Source organism: Macaca mulatta, chromosome 4 (assembly GCF_049350105.2).
Source record: "Macaca mulatta isolate MMU2019108-1 chromosome 4, T2T-MMU8v2.0, whole genome shotgun sequence".
NCBI classification, from domain to species: domain Eukaryota; kingdom Metazoa; phylum Chordata; class Mammalia; order Primates; family Cercopithecidae; genus Macaca; species Macaca mulatta.
In genome coordinates, this window is record NC_133409.1 from 142,762,776 (window position 1) to 142,779,149 (window position 16,374).

Genomic DNA, 16,374 nt, shown 5'->3' on the forward strand with positions numbered 1-16,374 from the left:
GGGAAGAGGCTGTGAACTCTTCTTCCCTGCAGCTTTTTGAGCAGCCTTTCACTCCCCATCCCCACACCCCTTTCACCCACCACCCCCACACCTCTGTTGGTGGAAGCCTGCTCATCAGCTCCCCTGCGGGAGGCAATTTGGGGATTCCACAAGCAGGTTCCAGTGTGGTCTCTGTGGAGCTTTTCTCTTCACTAACTCCAGTCCAAAGTCTCATGCCCTCTACCGTCTGTTATTATTTTATTATGTAGCAAAAGGCATGCACTGTTAGAACTGGGTGCAGACCCGGACAGGGGAGAGGTATGCAATTAATCCGCTGGCTCCTGATGGGCTCTGCTGGTGAAACGTGCCCCTCAATGTCTCTCATGCACCAGGGATCATCTTTCCGCATCTCATATAAGCGGATTCCCAGGCCTACTCAATTCTAGAGTGTGCAAGGCAGATGTGGAGACAAAGCTGAGTCGTCCCCATTTGCTTCTGATCGGAAAAGGGCGGGGTGTCTTTGTGTGCCTCACCATTTAGACATTCTTCACGGTGCTATTTTTATCAACAGTAATCATTAAATTGGTGTCAGATGGGCTAGTCCAGTTACTCACCCTTAGGATGGGTGATGGGACTCAGAGAGTTTTTTCCAGGCAAGAGGAGATGTGGTATGTGGCCCATATGAAAGCCTGTGCGGAACCCTTGGGCTCAGAGTAAGCCTCACTAACCCCGGACTGTGTTCCCACAGCAAGAGCAAGACTCGGCACCACCCAGCTTCATTCTCAACCTGATTCGTTTCACAGATGTATGCTGAGCACCTTCTAAATGCTAGACATTGAACAAGACACAAGGATTCACGAAACAAACAAACAAAAAACCATTATCTCTACCCCCTGAGAAACTTACATTTCACCAGAAAGGATTGTCATATGAAGTGACAGTGTCCACCACTGGGCTGTGGGTGTTATAGGTGTATTGATAAGGAACATGGTGGAAAGAGGGTTTGTTCTGCCTGGGCTTTGACGAAAGCTCCACGGAGATAGAGTCACTAGAGGAAAACGTGGGAAAAGGCCTCCCAAGCAAAGGAAACAAGGGTGGAAGCATTTAAAAAAATGGCTCTGTAGATGCATCCAAAATCCAGTGGTGAATTCAGCTCTCACTGAGGGGTCCCAGGCACACATCTGCACTGACGCTCATTCCGGGAGGTGGTGAGGAAGAGAGCCTGGTCCTGGCTGTACTGACCGTGGCTCCAGAAGTTAAACTCTGAACAGCGCCCAGCAGTGAGGGTTGGCAAAGGCGATATAGGATATTGAAGTTAGAGATGACCTAGGGACCCCTGCCATGGCCAGCTCATGGGTCTTGTGATTGAGAACCTTACTCCTGAAGAAAAGCGGAGACCCCCCTCACTAACCACAGGAAACAAGAATGAATTGTTACACAGAGACTAAGAGCAGAATTTTCTAGATGCTATCTTTCAGTTTGGATTATAATTCCTTTAACTAAATGCCTGGAAATTTAATAGAAAAACAAAATAGGGCATACCAGGGAGAAATGTGGCACTGAACGATGGCAAGAAAATACATTTGCAGATGTCCTCGGCAATCCAGGGCTTGGTGTTCTGGTTTTCATTTCCTCTGAGCAGGCAGGCGTTCCAAACCCCGCCCCCCACGAGTCACATGGCTGTGCAGGCACAGTCCTGGGGGGTGCAGCGGGTGGCACTGGAAGGGCCTCCTAGGCAGGTTGGTGGCCAGCTGGAAGAGCCTGGGGCCACCTGTCTGGTCAGAGCCTCTCTGCTGTGGGCCTCTTGGAGCCAGGGCTGGTTTTGTGGTCTGACTAAAGTGACAATGAAATTAATAGGATCCTGATGCCATGACTGAGGCCATTTCCCTGTGTCTCCAAACAGGAATGAGAGAGGAAATGTCTTTAGGGCGCCAGGAGGCTTTTGAAATCTTCAAGAGGGACCACGCTGACAGCGTTACCATCGATGACAACAAACAGATTCTGAAACAGAGGTAAGGCTGTCTCAGGGAGCAGCTGGTCCTCCGAGGCTCAGCCAGGCCAGCCTAGAGGAGATTTGCTTACTCTGTCCTTCCTAATCTGCCCAACTCAACTATTACAAGAAAGGCATAATGTTTATTCAGTTTCCCATTTAATTATGTCCAGCCTGGTACAATTCTCCTTCATGTGTGAGCCTCACTGTCCCAGTACTATTGGGGTAAGCAACTTTAAGGCAGGGTCTGTTACTGACAGTATCAACATGATTTACAATTCTCACATCATACGGTCATTCTCATCAGCCTGTACTCTGTCCATGCCTTACTGTTCCAAAGGAGAGGGAAAAAAATCTATGGACCAAATTATATTCTTAGAACTGCAGGCACTCCAGCTGTTCTGGAGAGCAGTCCTGTCTTAGTCAAAGAAAATATGTGCACATCTTGTGACCCAGAGACCTTTGGTGCCTTCTCCAGGCTAAAATCAGAGCAGACAGGATTATCTGCTGACATGTTGTCAGACAGGGCTATGTTCTGGACCCCTTCAAAAGAAGCTTACTTAGAGGTATATAATTTATTTTAGCTAGTCTGTGAGGTATACACATATCCTCAAACTGTAGCAAACAAACTCTATCAGATGTAGGGGTCTAGAGCTCAGAAGAGTGAACTCTCATATGTCACATGGGACTCTGGATCCTACCACGCAGTAAGTTTTCAAGAACTACTTGTTGAATTAAAGTGAGATCCGGGTTTGAGAATCATATGACAACTCAGGAGGCCTAAGAAGTAGATGAGCTCTCAGGAGGACATGTGGCAGTGCTGAGGCCTAAAGAGGGGAGCCATAAGGGAAAGCAGTTTGAAGGGAAGGTAGAGGGAAAGGAGGCCATGATGGAGACTGAGAAGAAACAGAAAGAAGAGGGGGTGAACCAGGAGAAAATAATGTCCTGAGAGCCAAGTCAAGAGGAGAGCCACCTCCAAGAAGAAGCAGACTGCCAGTAGTGTCAGATGCGACAGAGAAATAAGCAGGAGGGAACTGGGAAGTGCACAGAGATTTTGCAACTAGAAGGCCATTGTCTGGACTGCCAGGCATGGAGGAGTGAGTGAGAAGAAATGTCACTGCATTTAAAAAGTTGGTGATAGATAAAAAACATTTTTTTTTTTTTTTTGAGATGGAGTCTTTCTCTGTTGCCCAGCCTGGAGTGCAGTGGTGTGATCTTGGCTCGCTGCAACCTCCACCTCCCGGGTTCAAGCAATTCTCCTGCCTCAGCCTCCCGAGTAGCGGGGACTACGGGCACCCACCACCTTGCCCGGCTAATTTTTTTTGTAGTTTTAGTAGAGACGGGGTTTCACCATGTTAGCCAGGATGATCTCGATCTGCTGACCTCGTGATCTGCCCACCTTGGCCTCCCAAAGTGCTGGTATTACAGGCATGAGCCACTGCGCCTGGCCGAAAAACATTTTTAAAAAGAATGAAGAGAGGTAGCTTAAGTAGAAGGGAAGTTGGTTTCAGGATGGGAAAGAATTGGCTAATATTATAGACCACAGAATAAGCCAATGGTAAGAGAGAGGTAGAGAAACAACAGGAAAAGCTGACACAGCAAGGCTCCTGGAAGACAGGAAGGTAGGGAATAAAAGCTCAGTGGAGGTTAGCCCTGGAAGGGAGCAAGAATGGAAAAATAAATCAAGATGGGGCTGACATTGGCACATTGAGAAAAGGAGAGAGAAAATTAAAGACAACCTCCATTTTCTCTGTGAAAAAGAAGTTGCGGTAGAATAGGAGACTTGAGGGTGATGATGAAGGTTTAACACAGCAGCCACAGGGAATGGGAAAGAAGGTAGACCCGGAAGAAGGAAAAAGAAAGGCAAACAGAAAAGCAAACTGCAATGAGGGTCAAAGGCCCAGCCTAGACTATCATCCTATCATTTTACACTTTACCAGAGGGCAGATCTCAGCTCATTCAGGAATCCAGTGAAGGGAATGGGAGTATATGGTTCTGTATATGGAGGGCAGTCCAGCCCTTCCTAGTCAAAAGAACTACTTGCTTCCCACTGTGACCCAGCAATTCCTCTTCTGGGTACATTTCCCAAGAAGTTCTCATGCAGGTTTTTAAGGGGACATACACCGGGCTGCTGTGAGCAACCTTGGCTATTCATGGCCAAGGAGAGTTGGAAACATGCTGAGTATTCATCACTGGGGAAGTAGACAGGCAGAATAATGCGGATGCCCCATGAAGCAGGATGCAGCAGGTGGGAGTCATGGATTAGATGTATGCATACCAATTAACATAGATCTTAAAAGCATAGCACTGAGTAAGAGCACATCATTCAGATAAATTACAAATAGATCCACAGAAAGCAAAGAAAAACATGCAAACAAAAAGGTATACTTTAGCAAAAAGGTATACTTTATGAGTCCCTGGTATACTTTATGAGTTCCAGATATACTTTAGCAGATTTTACCTGCAAGAATGGGAGCAGGGCATGGGGATAAAAAGGAATTAATGAGTAAATGAATAAAACAAGGGGATAGGGGAGAAAATAAAGCAAATCCAGTGAAGCTGAGGACTGTCTCCCTAGAAAGGGGGACATATGCACATCTGCACAAATTTCAGCCTGTAAATCCAAGGGTTTCACAAGTCTTCTAATGCTTATCTGTGTTGTAAGCCATGAATTTTTAATATGGCCAGTTGGATGTGTTGGGGCAGGATACCTTGTCTGTCTGAAGATAAGCATGTCAAGCTAGCTGCCTCATCCAAAAGACTTCCAAAGAGCCTTCAGCCATGTCTATACGGGAGGCTTCTTAGCTTGCACAAGGGACTCATAACTGGCTTCATATTAAAAGAACCCATAGAGCTTTTAAAAGCTACCAAAGCCTGGCCCTGACTCCCCAGATATTCTAATTAAATTAGGTGCAAGCTGAGCATCTCTTTTTAAAAAGCAGATTCCAGTAGCAAGTAGGTTTGAAAACCACTGGCTTAGACAGTGTCCAGAAACCATGAGATCCAGAATCTCTAAGGTAAGATCCCTCAAACCCTACAGGTTAAAAAAAAATCACCAAGTGATTCTTATACATGCTCAAGTCGAAGAACCGCTGACTTAGGGAGAACATAGCACTTCATCTTTCTTATTCTAAAGCTGGCATTGTTTCTGGTTCTGGTTTGTAACCTGAGTTGAGGTCTATTTTCAGCAGGGATTGGGGTCTGGGGTGAGTGGGATGAGGATGTTGTGGTCTTCCAAAGCCTTCTAATATAGAGCTCACTTCACTCTGTACAGTAGAGTTCTGACAACCCACACGACAAATGTGCTTTTGAGTTTAAACATACCTAAGGTGTGCAGGATGGGCTGGCAATACCGATGATCCCATCTTCCTTGTGGCCATAGTGCAAGGGAACTAATAAAACTCACACAAGCTTTCCTCTGAAAAGAGGTTTTCCCAGCAGTAAATCCGTCTTTTTAAATCAAATGAAAAGTCAGGAAACTGGCCCATATATTTTTTAAAATTTCTATATCTGTTTAATGTTCCTGTAATACTAACCATTAAAGGACTATTCGGTATAGGGGATGTAACCCAGAACCTACCCCTTTCTTAGGATTGGAGCTGTTATTTGCATTGATGGAGAGTATTGAATTATTAGCTATTACATGTTCATAACTGCTTAAGGAAGAGGAATAAGAAAAATGTTCTTGTATGAAAACAAATAACGGCAGAAGCAGGGTTTCAAAAACAGACATCAAAGGAAGGCCTCACAGGTGCTCATAGGGACACTTCCATGCCACCCTTACTTTAGGAAATGCTCTTCCAGTAACCCGGGCCCCTTCCACACATTTGCTCCCAGTCCATCTAGTGACAGGAAGGACTCATGTGGCCCAACTGTGAGAAGATGGGCAGTTCTGGGAATACAGACACAGACTGGAGGGGGTTGACTCAGGGTGAAATTCAGTGACGGCTTCCTGCCTCATCTCTAAGCCTCAGCTTCCTAATAGACCTCAGCAACCAGGACCCACCAGCCTGGACTCCCATTTCACCCCAAACTTCTCACGTCAGACTAATTCTGTGGTCTGACCGTGCTGGTGTTGGGACATTATGTTGGCAAAATGCCACTAAATAGGGGCTGGAACTAATTGCCCCCACGCAAAAGCCTTGAATGAGTTCAGCCTCTGTAACCCATAGCAAGTAGGTTCTAAGCACAAATGCAGGGATTATTGGTAACCCACAATCTCTTCTGACTCTCTCAGCCCCGCCCCAGAGTATAAGAATTGATTTAGATTTGCAGGAGGGGACACTGAGTGTTTCCCCCATCCCCTTCATTCCACGTTACCTTTTTTTGAAGAGACAGAGTCTCACTCTGTCGCCCAGGCTGGAGTGCAGTGGTGTGATCAAGGCTTACTGCAGCCTCAACCTCCTGGATTCAACTGATCCTCCTGCCTCAGCCTCCTGAGTAGCTGGGACTACAGATGCATGCCACCAAGCCTGACTAATTTTACTTTTTGTAGAGATAAGGTCCCTCTATGTTGCCAAAGGTGGTCTCAAACTCCTGGGCTCAAATGATCCTCCTCTCTCCCTGGGCCTCCCAAAGTGCTGGGATTACAGGTGTAAGCCAATGCACTCAGCCCCATGTTACTTAATGAAAGGTTTTTCTTCCCCTTTTTCCTGCACCCTTTGCTGCTCTCACAGGGAATCTCTAGCATCTCTAAGCTCTGGTCCCCAGTCCAAGGAAGTTGTGCTGCCTGTCTGTGACAAGAGAAATAAGATGTTGGCACATGAATAGGATGTTCGCCCTTTGGTGAACTAGAGCATGTGAGCCAATTCTTAAGCCGGATTTTTCAGCAGAGGACAACTGCAATTCACAATCACTACATTTTCCAGGCATGACTCATCCCTATAGTATACAGTAATGTGAAGAGAGGCTGGAAACCCCATGCTTGGCAAATACCAGTGCCCAGGGTCTGCAAGCTAACTTTCTTTTGTGGCAGATTTTTCATACAAACTGAATCCGTCAGTCTCAGAGTCCCATTCAATAACAAAAGAAGAAATAAATGGGGAGTTTAACTGCTATTGGAAATGCAGGTGTTGAAAATGTAAACTAAACAAAGCAAAGCACCCCTTCACTCAGTTGGATCCTTCTGACGTAGAATCGAACAGCCATCTAAAACCAACAGGAAAACCGGACCGAGGGCGGAGAGAAACCATGTGGCACCATCAGGAGGTAACTCCCATGGCGAGGAGGAGTTTCCTGGCCCCCATTAGACTTTCATTTTTAACCTTTGTGATTTTTCCCTTTCTTTCTTTTATATTTACATCTTTTCTGCTGAACTAAAATGATAAACTCTGAGAGCAGAGATTAGATTAAAATCTTCTCAGCCTCTCCACAATTTTAAAAGCAGTGCTGGCCACAAAAAAAAAAAAAAAAAAAAAAAAAAAAAGAAACAGCTACTCAAAAAACACTTTTTTTGTTTGTGAATGACAATTTGAAATTGACTTTGAGAAATCTTGGCAGCCAAGAAAATGGCTGGAGAAGACTTACAGCTTCCGAGAAGCAGGAGGGTGCAGCAGGCTTCTGGGGGTCAGAGGAGGAGATGATCAATTGGAGGCGAGAGAGGGAGGCCATAGCCAGAGAGATGAAACAGAAAAGGAATACTGGCATGTTTTAAAAAGCATAAGGGGAACAAAGGGTGGATCTTCATCACAGTAAAGTGCAGGCAGCCAGGGTACAAGGTACAAGTTTATGGAGGAAAAAAATGGCAAAATATAGGTCCAGTCTTCTGTCCTCCTCTCTGACAGGGAAGGGTATTGGATGTTCACACTATGAAAAAGTAACATATTAAGTTAGTTGTTCTAGACAAGAAAAGTAGGAAAGATATTGTAGGAACCCTTTGCCCTCAAACACATATTTGCCCACCATCCTCAGGAAGCAATCTCAGCTGGCATGACAGGGCATCTGGGTGCAGAGGCTCATGGGGACTGAGTGGCTGATGAACATCAGCCACTGATGTTCTCTTTGGCCCATGGGTAAAAGCAGCCACTGCCCATGATCCCTAGTGAATGGTGTGTGGGGCAGAGCCAGCTGCTTCCCCAGTCATGATGAGTATCTCCGCCGGACACACCCACAGCAGGATGGGATTCTTTCTGGAACTGGTCTTGGAAGTTAACGTCAGATTCTCCCTCAATTCCCCCATCCTTTTTATTCCCATTGAAGATGAGAAACTCAGCAACCATCTCGAGTGTCCTTGACCACTGACTTGCAGAGATCCCTTCTAATCCTTTGGTTTGCTGAGACAAACTATTATCTGTGGTTACTGCTTCCCACACACATTCCCTCACAGTCCATCACATTCCCTACTGGGGGTTCCTACACTGCCAGGCCATGGTCATAATGAATTTATGACACACAAAACACATTTGCATGCATGCTATTTCCACATCAACCCAGCCCTGACAGGCATCTCTTTCTAATCCTAGAAATGAAGAGCCTGAGACCCAGCTGCTAAGAGGTGAGGTAGGCATTTGGTCCTACTCTGACTTCCAGTTCAGTGCTCTTCACTTGCACACGTTGCCTTTGCACACACACTTGCTCACATGCTTATCTTCTTTTAGTCTACAAATATTTATGGAATGCTTACTAGGTACAAGCCCCTGTTCTAAGCCCCAGAGAAAAGACTGAATTAAGCAGACGTGGTTGCTCTCCTCATGGAGCTTACCGTATTGAAAGGAAAACAAACAAGTAAACAGGCAATTCACATATAGTATGCCGTCTGCCTACGATGGCAGAAGTGCAGGGTGCTGGGGAGCACCTGGGGGTGTCACGCATTGTAGACCTGCACAGTCCTGGAGAGCTATCCAGAGGAGGAGACGCCACTGTGGAAACTGAGGGGTTAGGCAGAAATTAGCCAGGGGAAAAGACAGGCTCCAAGTAAAGGGGACGTCCCCAAGATGAGAGACAGTGTGACACTTGATGAAACTGAGATTCAGGCCAGCCTGGGAAGGTTGTGGGAGATGAAAAGAAGAAGCTGGAGAAGGCAGCAGGAGCCAGAGCATGAAGAGTCTACTTCACTCTGTTAGGGAATTTGGACTTTCTCCCGAGGTCACTGGGAAGCACTGGGGAGTTTTGAGCAGGGGAGTAACAGGACCAGGTTTGCATTAAGAAGAATCACTCAGGCTAAAGTGTGGGGACTAGCCTGCGGACAGGCAGTGCAAATGCAGGGGAAGGAGCAGGCAGTGGTTGCAATAATCTGGGAGAGAGATGACTGCATTCTGCTCTCAGGCAGTTGGAGCTAACTGGAATGCTCTGATAGATATCGAGGATGGAGAATGGCTGAAACTCCAGGATTGAGGGAAGGCGCTAATGGGGAGAGGGGCAAAGGGTGGCATGCAGGTTACTGACATGAGCCATCCGTAAGTGATGGTGCCATGCACTGAGATAGGAACAACAGGAAGAACAGGGGAGGTGTTCAGGGCAGGTGATTAGTTCTTTTTGGGTACAGTCGATTTTAATTATCTTCAAGGTATCAAACAGGCTGTTGGATACCTGAGTCAGGAACTAAAGCAGGGCTGAGATGGAAATTTGAGAGATGTCAGTTGAGATAGCCAAGGACACACTGGCATAAAAGGAATGCCTATAGGGAGTAGGGAAAGTGAGGAGTGGGCCTAGAACCAAATCCTGTGGATTATTGACATTCAAGGAACAGGCTGCAGAACACGTCAGCAAAGGAGACTGAGAAGGAGGTGCCAGAGAGAGGGGGAAAAAGACAGAAGAGCCAGGCTCTTGGAAGCCAATGATGGAGCATTTCCCCGGGGTCTGTGAGTACCTGCCTGGCACACAGTGGGAGCTATAAAGGAGGAGGCCGGGTGTTATGGGAAGCCAGGCTAGTAGAACACCAGACCATTGCATTCCTTCTCCCTTCCAAGCCCAGCCCCTGCCCCTGCACAGGATTTTGTGTGCAGGCGACACAGCAGCCTGCCTGCATCCACACTGGAACTGCACCCAGCTACCTTCCATTCCCCAAAGTCAGCCACACAACTAATGATGCCCTAATAGGAATGCTTTGGCACCAGTAGAAAGAAACCCTCGGGCGGTCGTCAGTGGTCCTGGCTGAGCTACACAACCTCTCTGCCCCTCCTCAAGGTGCAGCCTCATCAGCATAGGCCACATCTCCTCAGCAGTGAGCAGCACCTTAGGATATTGTACAGGGGTGCAATGTCCCCTTGGCCAGAAGTTGGCTTCTGGCCATCTCATGGATGAGGATGTGCTTTTAGAAAATCAGGAGGCAGGAAACTCCCCCTGGTGAAGTTTAGGTGAGCAGAATTCAGACAGAGGGGCAGGAGGAAAGGGAGCAAGTGAGGAGGGAGGGAGACTGGGGCTGGGTGGAGAGGCATGGAGATGCAGGTGGGCCAGGAAGCACGTGGCAGCACTGATGGGGTCACCCTCTTTCTCGCATCTTTCCTAACCGAGTCTTTAGCCTTCTCATCTCTCCTACCTCCCTTGACACTTGCTCTTTCCCTCTCCACACTCAGGGTTGGGCCTTTCAGAGTTTGTCTTGACAACCAGGGATCAGGAACACATGTGGGTGGGGTGGCCTGGAGTGGTGACAACTTCCAGAGTGACGGGAAAATGGTCTCATGAAGACTGCACAGCCCTCAGACCACACCTCTCCAGTGGGAAAGCCCTTTTTAGCTCAGAACTGGGCTGCAACAGCAAGAGAGGAACAGCTCGTGGCTTTCCCCACAGTTGCTGCCAGCTCTGGAGCAGGGCGGCTCTTTGGAGAGAGCTGACCACAGCACTCAGCGGCTCCCTCTGCCAGGCCCCCCAGACACATCTGGGCACCGCCAAGGCTGGGGAACTCCATCCCAGATCTGTCAGGGCTTCTCTGGGCAGCACTGCAGTGGAAAGTCCCTCTTCTGCTTGTGTTATCTTCCTTTTCTATCTGTACTCTGGTTTCCTCTAGCACTGGTGTGAATTTCAGCAGTTTTGCACCCTTGCTCTTGTATTTTCCTTATTCCAAAGCGTCTAAAGCTTCTAGACGTCTATGGAATAGGAAATGGGAGGAGTCACTCATTGAGCAACGTGTGACTGTCAGATCCTATAAATCCTAGGTACTGGGGATGGACAGAACAGTGATGAAATGGTCATAGGCCCTCCCTTGGCAGAGTGGAGAGTTGAAGATGGTCCTCATCTTCTGAATGGCCTGCAGCAAATGTCACCTTATCCCTGCCCAGCAGCAGAGGCCATGTGAGCCCATAGAGCCCAGCACGGTGACCTGTGCATCGTGTAAATGTGTGAATTGCATCAAGTGGAACTGTACTTCTCCCTGGAAGGTGACAGGCCATCGCTGAGGAGAGGACATACATAATCTACAATGAGCATGACCAGCCTTAATAAGGGAGCTAGGGGCGGAGTCCCAAGAAGCTAACATTGAGAAAAAGTTTAGTCCCCTTCCCTGAAAACCTCCTGTCTACAGTCCCAGGCCAAGCAGACAGATTTGGAAAATAGCAATGACATAATTCACACTTCTTTTCCATCCAACACAGAGCAGTCGTGGCACTCTGGCCTTTGCTTATGTTGTTCCCCTGCCTGGAATGCCCTCCTCTGCTCACTTCCTCCAACACAATCCCAGGCAACTAAAGTGTTCAAGGATAAAACAATAGGCTATCTCGGATTTGCTGGGATATTAGAGAGGGGGAAGTGAGAATAGAAGAGGCGGGGGGGAAATAGTTGAAATAAAACTGGACAATTAATAAAATATGATGCTGTGTATGTTAGGGTTCATTCTACTATTCTATTTTGTGTATATTTGGAAATTTTCATAATAAAGCATTTTCTAAAAACTCCTCTGGATCCACAAAACCCAGGTCACTCCCGCCTTGTACGTGAAGCTTTCCTGACGGCTCCCCACTCACTCATGGACAGGTCACTCCCTAGTCAAACTCTAATGGCATGACTAGCACCCTCCAAGGCACAGTCATTTAATTCAGCCATATATTAGGTGCTTGCTTTCATAGGCTTTCAATTGTCTCTTTAACTTCATGGCAGAAAGGAGAGGAGGGAAAACAACTAACATTTCATGAGGGCCCACTATGTATAGGGACTGAACTACATGTTCTCACTTAGGCCATGTCCTGTCTGCTTCTCTAGCACATAGTTGGCTCATCGTGGGTGTCTCATAAACATAGGCCAGAAACATAAAGGAATCACTCACTAAACATTAGCACAACAATCTGGTAGACTAGCATGCAGCCATCAAAGGTAAGCGTCTCATAATATAGGGAAGGACTTCTAAGTGAAAAAAAAAAAATCAGGGCACAAAATCATACCTGCAGTATGATCCCAACCCTGTAAATACTGGCTCTATAGAAGACTGGGTGGCTACGTGTATCAAATGTGCTTCTTTCTGGGTAGAGGAGTACTTGGGAAATTTTTTCTTGTTTTTATATTTTCAAAATCTGGTTTAATAATGGTACATAACAGGAATCAGCAAAGTTCTTTTATAAAGGGCCAGGTCGAAGATTTTTTCAGTGTCGTAGGCCATGCAGTCTCCATCACATCTAGTCGACTCTGTCTTGTACCATGAAAGCAGCCACAGACAATGCGCCAGTGAATAGGGGTGGCGATGTTCCAGGACAACTTTATTTACAGAAACAGGCAGCAGGCCGGATTTGTCTTATAACCAGCCATAGTTTTACAACCTCTGATATATTATTTTATAATCAGAAAAAAGTTATTTAAGTATATATTCTTTGGTTATAAGATCTTGGTATCATAATCAATAGAACATAGAACAGAAACCTTACAGCCAGGCTTTACTCTGATATCCTTACATCATGAAACCATGTAAATTAAAAGCCATAAGTGAGAGAATATGAGAATACAAATTCTGTGCTGGATAGAGTAAAAATTAACAATACCTATGATTAATACCAATTTTCTCTCTATTTTTAAGCCTAATATATTTTACTTATTTAGATTTTTCTTTTGTGTCTTTCAATAAAGTTTCATCATATTTTAGTGGCCTCTCAGAAATCTATTATTTTTAAAATATCATGTAGGATGAACAGAAAAACTATAATTTTCATTTTTTTTTCCCCTCCAGATTTTCTGAAGCCAAGGCCCTGGGAGAAAGTATAAATGAAGCAAGAAGTAAAATTGGTAAGCAGATGATATTCTGTGAGCCTCTTTCAGAAACCATTTTCCTGGTGAAAATCAGGTCATGATGTGCCTTCAAATGGCCATGAAGCCCAGTTTCAGGAGAGCCCCTGCCAAGGAAGCTGCTTTGAGAGGCTTCCCTAGGAAGTGTGTGATTCCTCCCGTCACCCAGCAGGAAAAGCACTTTCTTTTGTCTAGAACTTGAACTTTTCATCCTCAGACAGACCTGAGCTCCAGCATCCCAATCAGAGAGTTGTGCTTTTCCCTGGTGTTTTCAGCAGTAGCTCAGCTAATCATGACTTCACGGTTACAGTGAGACGCCATTTCGTATTTCAAGTATGGTGAAACACTCTTATACCTCCCAAAGCTTCTACTTAGCATTTTTGGCAGAGGTACGATATGTTAGCATCATTCAGTAAGCCGGTGGGAGGATAAGAAGCAAAAACAAGCCATCATGACTTCCCAGGGTGGAGGCTGCCACAGAGGGCTCCCCACTTAGGTGAGTACCAAAGGTGAAGTTAAGGCAAGAGGCAACTCAGTAAAATGTGCCTCGAATTCTCGTGGTTTTTTTTTTTGTTGTTGTTGTTCATTTGTGGGTTTTTTTGTTTGTTTGTTTGTTTGTTTTGTTTTGAGACAGAGTCTCACTCTGTTGCCCAGGCTGGAGTGCAGTGGCATGACCTCAGCTCACTGCAACCTCCACCTCCCAGGTTCAAGCAATTCTCCTGCCTCAGCTTCCCATGTAACTGGGACAACAGGTGCATGCCATCCTGCCCAGCCAATTTTGTGATTTTAGTAGAGATGGGGTTTCACCACGTTGGCTAGGCTGGTCTCGAACTCCTGACCTCAAGTGATCCACCCACCTCAGCCTCCCGAAGTGCTGGGATGACAGGTGGTGAGCCACCGCACCCAGCCTCAAATCCTTTTTAAAATAAGAGGACTGTGTTTTTTTCATCCCAAACTAAAAGACACCACAGAGACCCATCTCCCAGGCCCAGGGTAGCTTCACAGAGGGGATCCCTGTGCCTCACCTCTGTGCTGGAGAAGGCAGCAGTTCCTGGCTCACAGCTGGCCCGCTGATCTCTCTTACTACCCCCTTTTCTCCCCCTACAAGTGAGGACAGGACAGAAGCCACTGTGCGTGCCCCCTTTAATTCTTCTAACAGAATATAAAAATCACGATAGCCTCAGTTTGTCTCAGTCGGTAAACAGGAGTCCCACAGTCCCCCCTGTGGCCTGAGACAGAAGGGGCTGAGGCAGCCAGACCCAGAGCCACACCCAACAAGCCACACTCAGAATCCTTGTGTCTCAGGGGTTCTTGACCTAAGGTCCAGCATCTTGATAGGAGAGAAATGCCCCTCTATTTTTACTAACCTCTAACTGAAATTTAGCACCACTTCAATGATGAACCCAGTGGAAGTCACAGAGGCTTTCATGTCACATCACAGAGGGGCAGACGTTGTAAAGTATCTTTTGTGCTCATCAGTACAAAATTACAGTGGTTATTAGACTCACCATTAGATCTTTTTATTTAATACATTGACATAAAAGCACATACAGATTTCTGTATCACAAAAGGTTTTACAATTTTGGTAACTATTTCAATATAATTGGTTTATCTTAAAAGCCTGTGTATTTTACTTTATGCACCAAATTATTATCCTAAGAGGGGGGTCCTGCAAGGTCATCAGACTGCCAGAAGATTGCTAGCACAAAAACAGATTTCAAACCCCTTTCTTGACCTGGATTCCTGAACATACTAAAACTGCATGAGAAAAACTGGAAGTTAGGAATGTTTGTATTTTTCTGAAGATAATGTGCATCCATAGCTTATCTGATTCTCCGAGCATCCAGTCACCCAAACCAATAAGGAAATTGATTCTAGACTGATCTCCTTCAGGCAGAAAGGCAGACACTCGGTGAGGGGCAGCCCAGTCCCAGACAGGGGGCAGTGATAGTCTACCTGGCTTGAAGGGGAGAAGGAGGGGAAAGAGGAAGCTGACTTCAGTGGAGCCGGGGCCAATTCGTCAGCATCCTCTTAACCTCAAGGAACCCAGTGGTCTGTTTTCATCCTTGGAGGGATAAGAGAGACCTTTTATAAACTGCTTCTCCCTAAGAAATAATATAAAGTTTTGCTCTTAAAAAAATCTTACTCTGTAAACCAAAATAAAACCATTCCAACATTAATGAAATAGACTAATGATGGAAGGCACCAATGGACTATACTAATATACTTAGTTTTTCACTCTGAGTACAATAGAAATAACTACAAATTCCCCATAACTGTGGTGCAACCATGTATGTTGGTGGAGCAAATTTGCCACATTCTGTAAGATCAGGCAGGTTGGGAGCTGCCTTAAAAGCTGCACAGGTGTTTCCTGCCCAAGATCCAAGGGCCAACAAAGTGAGGGCTGTCACTGATCTGCCCAGAGAGGATGTCCGCTTATAATTCATACTCAGAGGGTCCAGATATGCTAGGAGAAGATCTGGACAAGCAAACTTTTGTTTTTTCCAGAAAATAACAAGTAGAACTCACATCAGTATTGAGATTCAAGCTTCCACTGCTACCAAGAACATAGTTAATTAAGTGATGCCTAAAAAGCCAATGCCAGTCTTCACTTCACTTTATGCAAATACCGAAGTAAGACCCATCTCCTGGCCACCTGTCTTTCAAATTGTGCTCTGATCCAAGGGGCCCGGGTGAGTGGGTCATTGAGACTCAGCCGCATTACTGAATAAGGCCTCATGGTGCTTGATCTCAGGGAGTAGCCTGCCGTCACGACATCTCAGACACCAGGTTAGGACTAAGGAGGAGGAAGGTGGAACTTGTACACACATTTAAAATTTCCAAGGCAACCCTGAAGGACACTAGTTTCTGGAAATTTAGGATAGAGTGAGTGCATTTTGCTTAGGGAGAAATGAAATCAAACGGAATTTGCAGTCCCCAAGGAGCCCTTCAGTGAGTCTAGGAGGCAGGAGGCAGGAGCATGGCATGAATTTGCCCTGTCTGCACAGGATGGTGACTCAGCTCCACTCCCAAACTGGGCCACATCCTGCCTCTGGACCCCGAGGCAAGATTAAGATGCCGAGGGGCACACATGTAATTGGGCTGCGGAGAAGAAACAAAAGCTGTATTTGTGAACTGCAAACCAGTCAGCCCACATGTTTAAAGTTCAGGTTGCCACTGTCTCCTCAGGTAGTTTGTTTTTTCTCTGACATTGTGATCCACAGCTGCATCTTGAGCTGCCTTCCTTCTCAAAACTCCCTAAA

General features: G+C 46.1%; 1 protein-coding gene across 11 annotated transcripts in view; it reads left to right on the forward strand.

Moving 5' to 3' along the window:
- The window catches only part of KIF6 (kinesin family member 6), a 389,626-nt gene that overhangs the window by 292,915 nt on the left and 80,337 nt on the right, over positions 1-16,374 (forward strand). For all 11 annotated transcript variants that reach the window (XM_015136288.3, XM_078000037.1, XM_078000038.1 and 8 more), the window contains 2 exons: positions 1,883-1,991; positions 13,056-13,111. In XM_015136288.3, coding sequence (XP_014991774.2) covers positions 1,883-1,991; positions 13,056-13,111 — 165 coding nt within the window. The remainder of the gene's footprint in view (positions 1-1,882; positions 1,992-13,055; positions 13,112-16,374) is intronic.